Below are 12,818 nucleotides of genomic sequence, written 5' to 3' on the forward strand. Positions count from 1 at the left end.
ATGTGATGGAAACATGAGGGAAGAGAAGAAAAAAAAACAAGACAAATGATATAGATTAGAATGAGTTGGGTAAGGTAAGGGAATAAATAAACAACAATACTTTTCGTAATCATAACAAAATAAGGAAAAAGGGTTAGTAATATATATAAAAGTGGGCAGACCAAAAGGAAATGCAAAAATTATATGAATCAAAGATTGAAGCAGACAACTATCTTGCAGCAACAAAAATAAACTAGGTGCAGTAAAATAAGGCAAAACCTTAAGGATTTTTCTTGGATACTCATCTTTGAATAGAACAAAACTGTCTACATTTCGACAAAAATGCATGTTTCAGAGCACGTAAGATTATAAATAGCTAATGATATAAATAAGAATAAGGTGAAACTGTGGGTTATTTTAATTGAATTAAAAAAATAATAAAATACATTTTCTGAGTATTTTGTTGCTGCATTAGAACTTGTCTGCTGCGTGCGAGGATTCATTTCAAGGTATTTAATTCATACAGTGCTCAGAAAACTTCCAAAAGCCATAACAATATCGGGATGGATTGATATTCAGTATGAATTTTATTCTGTTTAAACTTATATATTCTGCATAGCAGTATTGTGCCGATACTGGCGCACACACAAATTCAACTTCAACCAGTTCAAAGGTATACTTTTCTTTTAATTTTGAAGTAGAATTTTACTCTAGATTGCATAGGATAGGACTGCTAATGAAATCTATTAAGAACGATAGAAATTGTGCACCATCGGCAAAAAAAAAAAACCACAACCAGTAAACAGTTTTTTATTCAGTCAAAGAGTACTACAAACATAAGTAAGATCTGTTTTTCAGTATTCTCAGTAAGTTATGGCATTTGAAGTTTTTCTAAAATTTAGCGAGATGCAAATCATGCTGTTCCTGTGCAAACACTTACTAAATACTATATAAGAATAACAGTATTTTAATATCCTTCTACTTATACTAACAATTAAATTTAAAACTAAAATCACCTGATGTGTCGGATAATGGTTACACGAGAATCTTAATTTTTTATTTATATGCAATTATTTGATGAGAATCGAATATATTAATGAATTGGTATTTCGTCACAAAAACGAATTTGTAGAAATATTTCTTTTGGTTAGAATTATAAAACGAAACTTGTTGAATCTAAAAATGATCGGTTGCTCTAGTTTTGATGCGATGGATTCAAAATGATCTTGTTAATTACTGCTAATTTAGTATTTAATATATTATAAAAAATTATAATTTAATGCGGGAATTATTTAGATATAGCATCATTGAAAAAAATAGTTCTAGCCTCATAGAAAAAAAGGTTTGTTATCGAGGAATAATATATATATATATTGTGCGTAAGGTGATGTCATATCTGTTTCTACTGAGCAAAAAACAAATATGCAAATAATTCTAAACATTTACGAACAAAAAAAAAGAAAGTTCATTAAAAAAATAGCCGAGAACTTTCCAAACAAATAATTACGAATAGTAAATAAAAGTAAATAAACAAAAAAAAAAAAAAATTCAACAAATATACAGAAAATATAAAGCTAATTTATACAGCATTTTTTTAACGAAAATATTTAATTTTTCTTTACTTGAATGTTTCCTAAAAAATGCAGTGCACAAAAAAAAAAAAAAAAAAAAATGAAAATTCACTTTCTATGCAAATTAGAAAGGACAAAACAAAACAAAAACATTTTTTTTTTTTTGGTAAATTTCATCATGAAGAGCGAAATAATCCAGTATCGTTTCTTGTAAAAATAAGTAATAAAATAGCATCGAATTCTTTTTAGAAAGCAAATTTCAATTGCTGGAAAAATATTTACGTTATTCAATTTAATGATAAATAATAATACGAGGTTTCCTTACACAAATTTGTTTTACCCGTAACTTCAATGAATGAAAAAAATTATATATAGGATATATTTATCTTTTTGTTACTAAAATTTCTAGTCGAAATCATAAGCCTACATAAAATAAAATGGCATCAGCAGTTTTCTTGGATCAAATCCACCGCTTTCAAAAAAAAAAAAAACTAGAGCTTTTTTTATATTATTTATTTCTTTTGAGCGCTGGTATCGGAAACGTCTTTAAGGGTAGCTGAATTCAAAAGATGACTTTCTATGTAAGTTTGAAATACTGTTTTCTTTCGTATTTCTGCTGCTATAAGCTACGAATAAATATCATAAACTTGAACTTTTTGCGATGGGGGATGAAAAAAATGTTTCTTGAAAACTTCCAGATAATCACACGATCGGAATAATACTTGCTTTTATATGACTTATTGAACTATTAATTCTTGAGAAGAAAGGGGGGAAAAAGAACAAAAAAAAAACAAAAAAGCTAAAATATTTTACATTACAAGCTTTTCACGTAAGGTGATTGTGGATTTTAAATCTTTGAGTAGTATAATTCGTAAAAATTGAGTTAAGTGATACAGTTGAACCCCACATCAATGAACTTCGAGGAAAAATAAGCTTTGGAGAATACGAACATTTGGTTCACTATATCTGAAGGCTCACTGCATTCGAGCCAATTCGAAAATTTGGATCATATCGCAAAGTATTGTGATGAATATTAGCATAGTCAAAGCTATCACGAAAAAACGTTAATGTTAGAGTTCTACGGGTCTATTGGATAATTAGGCAAGTGCATATATATTCCCCTTTCATTCTCAGTTCTGTTCTATTTTCCAATAAAGCCGTGTTCTGCAGGAGGAATACTGGGGAATAGGCTCGTTATAAAACTTCAAAATATACAGTGAAACCTTTCTACAACGATGCTCGATGCAACGATATATATAAAGCCCTCTACCACCATAATTTTTCAAACGTTGTTTGGTAGCCTATAGTCTAATGTTAAACTCCTCTCGATATAATGATATTCATTACTTTTATACCGATAGCTTTTTTCGGATATTTTGAAACTACTGCAACGATATTTTTTTACATTTCACTTCAAATCACCTTCAATATATTTTGAAATTCCTCACCAGTTTTTGTTCTTTCGAGGGTGTCTAATAATATAGGTATTTGGCACCATCTACCCTCCGAACGTGTTAGTTGAAGTTGGTGTGAAGCTATTTTCTGCGTAGTACACACTACTGCTGGGCAGTAAACTACTTTACCGAATGAAACAACTAACTGAATTTTATTCATAAACTAATCTCTGTCAGAATGTTTTACTGCAAATAAATACTTATAAATGCTTTTTGTTGTGGTACTAACAACGCCAATTGGGAAGAGATACCAACAACTGCATAAATATGGAGATGCCTGATGATAATGCTACTTTCGGTATAACGATAATACCTCTACAACGATATTCATTTTTGATCCACAGAGTATCGTTATATTGAGGTTTTACTGTTGTGTAATTAGTACGATGAGATAAAACTCATCAGCATCAGCAAATAGTCTTACAACCTATCCTTCACAAACAGAAACAAATCCTGGATAAGTTAATAGCGTCTTAGAAGTTGCGGTTGCCCCTCATAGACATTGCAAGGCAAAGAAACATTGGGGCAATGATGAAAGAATGGATCTCACAACACGAAGGTAGAGGCATATATCATTTAGTTGAAAAAATTAAGAAAAAAATTTCAGTTAAAAAAGTTCGATACATCCATTTTTCATACTTCTTGAGTTCAGTTATATAGCCGTATTAAATAAAATCATACGTATGGAGGGACCAGAAGTTTTGTTCGTTGTATCTCGAAGTTCGCTATAAGTCATGTTCGTAGTGGGGTTTGACTGTATATGCATATTGGATAATCCAAAAATATATTTGCTTATGTTCCCATCACGTCATATTTATGTATTATTTGATCAGTGAATGATATTGAAAGGCTTTTCTGGGTATTTCTAGCTGGAAAATAATAAATTTGTTTTAGTTTGCATCTTCAAAAGCCAAAGTTTAGTTCTATCTTTTACAGTAAAAGTGTTCCTTTAGTACATTTTACGCAAAATTTTTATACATCAGAATATTTTTCTAAAAGTTGAATTTTAGTTTTTAAAATGAATGCCGGAAGTTCTTAAACTAAAAATCTTAAACTTTTCTCAGACAGATTTCGAATTTTTAGTTATATCAACATGATTTAGATGTGATTTCTTGGGACGAAAGTTTGGGCAGACATTTTACTAATAATCAGATCAAAAAACTTCTTTTGTGCTCATGAAAATTTTTTAAAATGATGAAAATTTTACGCCAATAAATATTTGATGGCACATGTATGAAGGGAGGTTCTTGTGATTTATAAGAAATATATAAACAACTACCAAGAAATAGCTAAGCATCTTTGACAAGTGACATTATTTCTTGCGGATGATTCGCATCTTAAGTAGAAATTTGATACGGTAAAAAAATTCTGTCAGTTCTTGGGAATAATAAACATAATGATTCTAAGTTACATATTTAATTATTTTCTCGAAAATTTCACACGCGTATTGCTGTTAATCCACAAAAAATTTATAAGCCTCTTATATTTAATAGATAACCAAAAAAGAGAGAATCTTAATTTAAAAAAATTGAAATGTGATGGGGACATAATTTGGACCAAAGACTTGATGGCAATCCCTCACTAATATCTTAATTATCTCGTGTCTCGTTAGACGAATTAGAAATTGTTGCCATAAATCAAAATAAATTATAAAAGTTGTTGAATACTATTATTTTCCTACAAATTGTCGTTTTAATTGTGTTGAACGCGTTTTCTTTATTTGAATGTTTCATTTACAATGATTAATCGTAAATATATACTATACATACACAACACAGACACAAAATCTGGCAGCTGATAGAATTAGATATGTCACCTTTACGTTACAAAATTTAGCTTAGCGGGACTTTTGGTATACTTTGCAGAAAAAAAAAATTGACTGTACTCATTAATAGCTGATAAGCATAAATTTTTATGCTGTACATTTATGCGATGCAACACCTAGTCTAATCAAAACAAGCACAATCAAGGGAAAAAGTGTGAAAATTCTAACTCTACAAAAGGAAAAAATAAAGTTATTCTCAATCACAACTACAATGTGCGAGGGAGTACAGGCAAAAGTGACAAAGGAAACATCACAAACACAGAAGATTTATAAGGGACAAGCTTGAGGGTCATGAGAAAGAGGATCAATAATTGGGATGGTAGACCAAAGGATTCATGAGGGGGAAGAGAAACCAAACTGGCGAATTTCTGTATACTCTGACCAAGTTTTTACGACTCACTCACCTTTTAACAATGTCTATGCCTATGCATATCTTAAACAAGAAAAAACTAGAAATACACTTTTTTTGCTAATAAATTATCGAAGTACGTTTTTCAAATCTTGACATATGTACCAATACGTGACCAAAAATGAAATAGTTTTAACGGGTCTCAGTGTATATTTTAAGTCACACAAACATAAAACACAGCAAAAATTAAATTAAAAAAAACAGATTAGATTAAATTATTAGTAGGAAACAATGAAAAGTCGGGACATTTCATATGAGAATGAAATATTCACAAATTACCAGTCTCAAGGTTAATAACAGAGAAGAATAAGAACAGCAATGGTGAAAGGTCAGTCATAAAAGTTTCTTGGGATGAAACACGGGATAAATCGTTAGAAAGTTTTAGGTTTTTCTGTGAATTTTCTGTTAATTTTTTGTTAAAAACAAGTTAAATTAGGCTGATTATTTTTCCATTAATAATTATAAGGTCTTTGGAAAGTGGTTGCAATGTTATCGTGCAAGATTTCTGTAACGCTCATTTTCAGCCTTCTTGATATGGAATAGATATGATTAGTTTAAAATATTTCCCTTATTTTGCAACTAAGTAAAAATTATATATAATTCACTACGAACCGATGAATAAGAAAAAAGGCTTTGCTATTCAGTTATTTTTATAGAAAAAAATATTGAAATTTTCTGAAGTCTTTGTGCTTTTAATTTTTTTCATATATAGTTCAACCAAAAAATTCAAATTCTAATGGAGCGGTCAAATGAAAAAGCGATGAGTATTTTAGCAGGTAATTTTTCGACAATTTTTACGAAATCTCAACCAAGAAAAAATTCATTTATTGAGTAAAGAAATGTACAATATACACTGCATGCGGCTGACGGCTGACGTAAATTTTCTGGAAAAAGATATCGAAGTGGAATGAAAGATGTTGCCAAGTATTTCTTCTGTAGTACATAACCACTTTTTTGCTATCTTGAAGACAAACGGCGAACATGCATTTTTTCAATAAAATCTCTCGTCCTGAATTTTTGTTTCAGCATGATGAAGAGGATGCAGTGGTGCATTTTTATCCATGAAACAACAATTTCAGGTGAAAAATTTAATATTTTATTGTATCTAGAAATAATTTCAATAAGCGGGCTTAAAATGAACATAGGTATCGTATAATAGTCTCTCCGCACATTTCATGTAGAACGTTGTGGATAAAAACAATCAATAAACGCGTGCTTGTACACTGTATAATCAGATCCTAAAACAGCTGCATTGTGATGTTATTGTAATAGTTCTTCAGAGCACATATTTTTCTCGCAGCTTGTACACTAACTTTCCGATGCCTCTTTCATAAAAAAATGCATACACATACACTCTGAAGAGTCGATTGATCCGATATTGAAGTTAAAGACAGGATATAGCTATTTGCATAGCGTAGGATATTTTTTGAAAATGGCATAAAAACGTTTTTTAACAACAGTTGAATCATCGCATAGGAACGAAATTTTATTTGTAGCGATTTTAACGTCATTAGAGATTCCCTTCACCTTTCATTTGACAGAACCATATAAAGGGGCAATTCATAGCAATCAAATACAAACTGTTTTCGTTTAAGTCTTATGTTATATATACTAAAGATTTGCAAGTTAGATTCTCGGTCTATGAATAATCTCCAGCAGATATCACCAGTTTATTAATGTTTCATCCAGTGTGAAATTTGACATTGAATTATTTTTTGTGAAATTCAAGCTAGCCTAGTATTATTAAAATCGGAAAGTCTTGTGAATTTTATATAATCTGTTAGATGAGTGGTTCTCAACGTCTGATACTTATACGTGATGGGCGAAAAGTAATCGGCTATGCCGGAAAAAACGAGTAAATTAATAAAAATTGCAAAGCATATGGTGGCACTTTATATTGCATAACGGAGTACGCAAGCTTCCTACGTATGTCTAGGAGGACGCAACCTTTCTTCGTAAATCAAGAGATCTCCACGCCGCGACGCAATTCTAAGCGTATGTAAGCCGTTTATTCATTTCTAAGCAAACCTTCTGCGGGTTCCTTGGAATACGCACACCTCCCATTTACTGTTAGGGATATAAAAGCCTCAGGCATATTTATAGATTCTATAGACACACACGTCTCTTAAAAATTGCTAGAAATACGCAAAATTTCTACGCATTTCTAGGCGTACGTGAGTCTCCTGATGCCGGATCCTTATGTACGTTCTCACCGTTTCCTCTAATTTCTATTTTATGTGCGCCGAATTGTAATATGACATTCAATTTTTTGTGTACTTCGTGATGTTGCGTGAGCGGAAGCATTTTCACCGTGCGTGACCACCCACGAGTATAGCCTAGAGGAAGCATCCGGGAGTGTGCATGTCTCTTACACATTTCTGGGGCACCCAAGCCTCCTGCTCCTACACAAAATATTTACAGGGTGTTATTGAAGCATGGCAGGTTGAGAACCACTGTGGCGGATGCAAATTCGCTCATTTTTATGAGGCTTCTACCTATACAGGGTGTCCCAAATTGTTTGCACAGAGGATACATCGGTAACTGTTGACTTTAGAAACATACTTTCAATTACAAAAAGTTTTCAAATTACGTGCAATTACTTGAAATCTTAAAACTTCTTTGAGGAGTCATATGTATAAAAAATAAAAAAACATTACTTTTTATGCAGTCCCATTGTGTTCAAAAAACCAATTAGAAAGTTGTTGTCCTATCTATTCTGTGGCCAAAAAAATGACGTTTTCAAGCGCAATATTCGCCGAGATATTTGAGTTCAAAAATCAGAAAAAACCTGATAGAACAGCATAAATGAGAAGAAAAAAAATTACGTTAGTTTATGCCGTTCTTTCCCAGCCTTTCTCCGATTTTTGAATTTAAATATTTCAGCGAATATGAAATTCAGAAAAGTGTATTTTTTTGATGGCCTCGGCGGAGACAGGACATTAACTTTCTAACGGGGTTTTTGAGCACACGAGGACTGTATAAAAAGTTAATTAATTTATTTTTTAAATGTATACGCCCCCTCAGACAAACTTTAAGAATTTGTGTAACTGAACGTCATTTCAAGACTATTTGTAATTGAAAGTCTGTTTCTAAAGTGAACGGTTGTGCAGAGATATCTGTTGTGCCAAAAATTTGGGACAGCCTGTATACATTGTGCAAGCTAAAGTCTTCATTCGTCCTTTAACATTCTAACCATTTGGTCATACAAATACTTCAAATTAGAAAAAATATTCAACTAAAGTATCGATTGCTAATAAGTTCATTATATGCAGAAATAGAGAGCGGACGTCGAAGAATCGAAGAAAAATATTAAAGTACAGAGCAAAAGTTAGTATTTTATTTTGAGCTTTGTTAAATAAATATGGTTTAGTTGATTATTTGAATAATTAGAAAAGGGGGGGAAAACACACTGATCTGCGACATGGTAAACAGAGTTAATGGATGTTCCTATATAATTACGGTTGTGATTTACTGAACCTCAAAATTCATAGTTCAAAAATGAAAACAAGCACAGGAATAGTATGGACTAAAACTAATGTGATTTATAAATTTTTACTAACCTGGTGTTAATGAGGTATTGGGCAAGATTTATGGCTTCAGGAGTCCCAGAAATGGCCACAGTTCTGTCTTTGGATCCTTCTTCCGAATTGGAGATTTTAATTGTTGCCCCTGAGAGTTGTCTACACGCACGAGAGAAAATGACAATAAATTCAGCTTAAAATCTTAGTATCATAATTCGCAATACACTCATGATGGTTTTGATGTGCATATGACTCGGGACATATGATAGAAAACCGCGAGTTGCACTGTAATGAATCCACTTGATAATGGGATTAAAAATTTGTTGGAAAAGAAGAATTTACTAAATTTATTACGAAAAAAAAATTTAATTGTTTTTCATTTCTTATCAAAATCCTACAAGATAACAATTTGGCTAATAATAATGGAAATATATGACTATTATATTGATAATTTGTGATTATCGTAAAATATTTTTAAGTTGAATGTAGTTAAATGAATATTAAAAATTGAAGCAATTGTCAGACTACTGTATGTTCCATATCATTTATTTGGAAATTTTAAATTGAAATATTCCAGAGCAGGAAAAAAACGTATTCACTTTGCATATGATTTATTAATTTCAATTAAATAAAAAAAATTGCTGCACACATATAAAAGAATATCATTTATATAATCTTTCGCGCTTTTTTCATTGAAATTTTAAGGCAATTGACGATTCTCCAATGAAAATAGTAATTATAAAACAAATCTTATACATCGCATTCTCGAATAATTTCACGTAAAACAAACGCTTGAACATTTCACATAAAATATTCGAAATAATATGTAATTCTAAAAAGTACAAGAAATAAAAAGAAGCACACAATCTTTCGGCGGATATGAAAATTACTGACGTTGTTGGAGCGATATAATCTGAATGATAATGACATTTCGTTACGAAGATAAAGCGTTTATTCGTCTAGTGTGCGGAAGTTATTTATTTGCTGGAGAAAACACACTATGTTTATTATCCAGCCATCTAATGAGGTTAACTGCAGCTTTCGAGTGCCAATTAAATAATGACGCACAGCGGTCATGCGATAATAATTGAAGTTTGACAGTTCTTGGGAAGATTAGAATCATTAAAAGTGCTGCAACTTTCCCAATTATGGAATGATAAGAATCGACAGAACAATCTAATTCTTAATAAGATGAAGGGGAAAAAAATCAACAGGAGCAGAGACTTGTTTGAACGATAAAATGAGATTTTTTTAGCTCAATATTATTTCTTATATGACCATATTTTATTATAATATTTTATCAGTGACTCATCTACGCAACATTTTTAATGTCATTGGTTTTCAAAAACGCCAGACATTACTTGCTAATTTTTTTCATGAAACTGTTGAACAATCATATTGATTGCATATCCATTCCTAACGGAATAAGTTTTAATATTAAGTGCCACAATACGAGATCAATTTTTCTGATTTGCCGTCAAGTCATTCAATACTAATATTGGTAAATATATTTTGTGCCGGAAACATATTTTCTGAATTTTATAATGAGCTTCCTCGACATATTCATATTTTTCATTCATCTATTACAGATTTCAGAAGATTTTTGTTTTGTGACTGCATTGTATATATAAATATATATATATTCTCATCTTAACGTAAAATTTTCGAATTTTGTTTAATTTTTGTTACTTGACTTGCATTGTGTACATTTTATTGTTTATCCGTATTCTGTGTGCTAATTTTTATTCTTACTGCAAGCTGTAATTGGGTTTCAATCTATCTTTTGTATTTTTAAGTGAATAAATAAATAAATAATGAATTATATATCATTTTTTTCCTTACATATCGCAAAGGTTCATATTTAAAATTTATAGAATTAAGATTGGAAGATTGGATATAGAGTCGATTTGTTCCATAAAACTAATCTTTTTCTTCATGGAAAATCAACAGAATATTATCTACGCAGCTTCTAATTAGACATTTTATATTCAGAAGTATTTATTATTTATACGGATGATAAGGCTTGAGGAAAGAGAGAAAATGAAAGTAATGCAATTATTATCTCAAATGCATAATAGATGGCGCCGTACAACATTCTTCAGCCGTAAAAACTTCGTTCTTCGAACATATTTGAAAAATGATAATACAGAGAGAGAGAGTAAAAAAAAAATATATATAGGGGCGTAAAAATTTATTTAATTTTTTCCTCACCTGATTTCATTTATCTTGGCTCCTCCTTTTCCGATTACGCAGCCGATGAGATCATTGGGAATATTCATTTCAGTGGTTGTAGTGGTCACACTTGCCAAAGCACTTGCTGCTGCGGCAGCAGTTCCCGGGCGAAGACTGTTAGTAGCTGCGAGCGTCGCCAAAGCGGGAATACACAAGGAACCTACATTTCAACATAAATTATCTTGCTTATTAGCTATTTTAGTACCCACATAATACACGTAAACACCACCGCGGAGTATAAACGTGTGCATTTTATGTAACAGTAAAATCTCGATTATATATACCCGGGGTGATGATGGGGAAGAGATACACGGATGACCGAAAACCACGGTTGAACCGCCCGGTTATAAAACATCGGCATTGTACCGCAACAGTAATCATAGAATCGTTTAGAAATGATCGTACTTATGCATTACGCTGGTTCAAAATGAATACCCAGTGTATACAGAATGTCTTGTAAGTGCTAACGCGGCCTTTATCTCATCAACCGTCCGTCGTAGAGGTGTAGTTTCAATTTAAAAAAATGCTCAAAAGGCGTTCAATAATTAGCTTGTACCATTTTTGAGAGTGAAAGTACAGTGTGTAACAAAATAAAATAAAAAATCTAAATTTTTATAGGTTCCCCCTGTTTTCTAAGTTCCAATTAGAAAGTTGTTGCCCTCTCTTTCCTGAGGCCAACAAAAAAATTCCAAGTTTTTAAGTGGAATATTCGCTGACAATTCAAAAAATGGAGAAAAGTTAGAAAAAGACATCATAAATGAGGGAAACGAGCGTTTTCCGTTAGTTTTTGCTGCTCTTTCATAACCTTTCGCTGATTTTTTTGAATTCAAATATCTTAGCAAATATTGCACTTAGAAACATGTAATTTTTTCTGTTCGGGCATAAACTTTCGTATTGAAAGTTAGAGGGAAAAGGGACTGTATAAAAATTAAGATTTTTTTATTTTGTGATACATTGTATTTTCACTCTCAAAACTGGTACAGGTTAATTTTTGAATGCCTTTTGAGCATTTTTTAAATTGAAAACATGTCTCTACGATGGACGGTTGATGAGATAAGGGCCACATTAGCACTTACAAAAGAGACACCCTGCATATTCTTTTACTTATATTAAACAACCACAATTTAAACTAAGAAAAGTGGAAACATACCAAAAAGCCTTATCTACGCACACTTACAGTGGCCAGAAATTTGCAAATTTGTCGTAATTTGTACTTTTTGGATACAATTACTGATATTCTGTATTTTGGATAGCAATTCCCTGCATTTTTCTCGATGAGATATTATGGGGATGCCAAGTATGAAGCTGTAATTTTTATTTGAACCCATAAGAATGTTACAATAATTGAACAGTTTTACGATTAATATTTGGAAGTTAATTTCATACATCTACTTGCAGACCACCTCTGTCATAGTCGAGGAACACTTTTTGTCCAGAGACAATAGGTTGAGAGACGCGGATCTAGAGTATTAATCTTAAATGGATTTTGAAAAAGAAAAATTGTTCATCTGAATGATATTTACGACCAAAAAACGATTAAATTTATGTATTTGTAGTGTTTGTTCCAAGATATTTATCTACTTTGAAAATATATAATTGAAAACACGGTTATATATTCAGAAAACTAATTTCATATACCATTCTATAATAGACATTTATAGTGCGTGCATGGTTTGCACCGGATTGTACTGTAACTGGCCAAACATCAAATCCAGGACAGAAATGACTTACGTTGACACAGATTGATAGCATGTGATAAAATTAATTACTTTGATGACCATGCACAAGGAAATTCGTATACATCATGTAGAAGCTTAACTATTTTCA

The 12,818-nt window shown here is 31.4% G+C and overlaps 1 protein-coding gene across 7 annotated transcripts in view; it reads right to left on the bottom strand.

The window, feature by feature from the left end:
• The window catches only part of LOC149079953 (poly(rC)-binding protein 3-like), a 423,390-nt gene that overhangs the window by 38,149 nt on the left and 372,423 nt on the right, over nt 1-12,818 (bottom strand). For all 7 annotated transcript variants that reach the window (XM_089238858.1, XM_089238857.1, XM_089238859.1 and 4 more), the window contains 2 exons: nt 10,971-11,151; nt 8,799-8,918 (listed from right to left, as the gene is read on the bottom strand). In XM_089238858.1, coding sequence (XP_089094984.1) covers nt 8,799-8,918; nt 10,971-11,151 — 301 coding nt within the window. The remainder of the gene's footprint in view (nt 1-8,798; nt 8,919-10,970; nt 11,152-12,818) is intronic.

This window comes from Pholcus phalangioides, unplaced genomic scaffold (assembly GCF_987345545.1).
Source record: "Pholcus phalangioides strain wild (caught in Gottingen) unplaced genomic scaffold, Ppha-v1.0 ptg000011l_1, whole genome shotgun sequence".
Lineage (NCBI taxonomy): Eukaryota > Metazoa > Arthropoda > Arachnida > Araneae > Pholcidae > Pholcus > Pholcus phalangioides.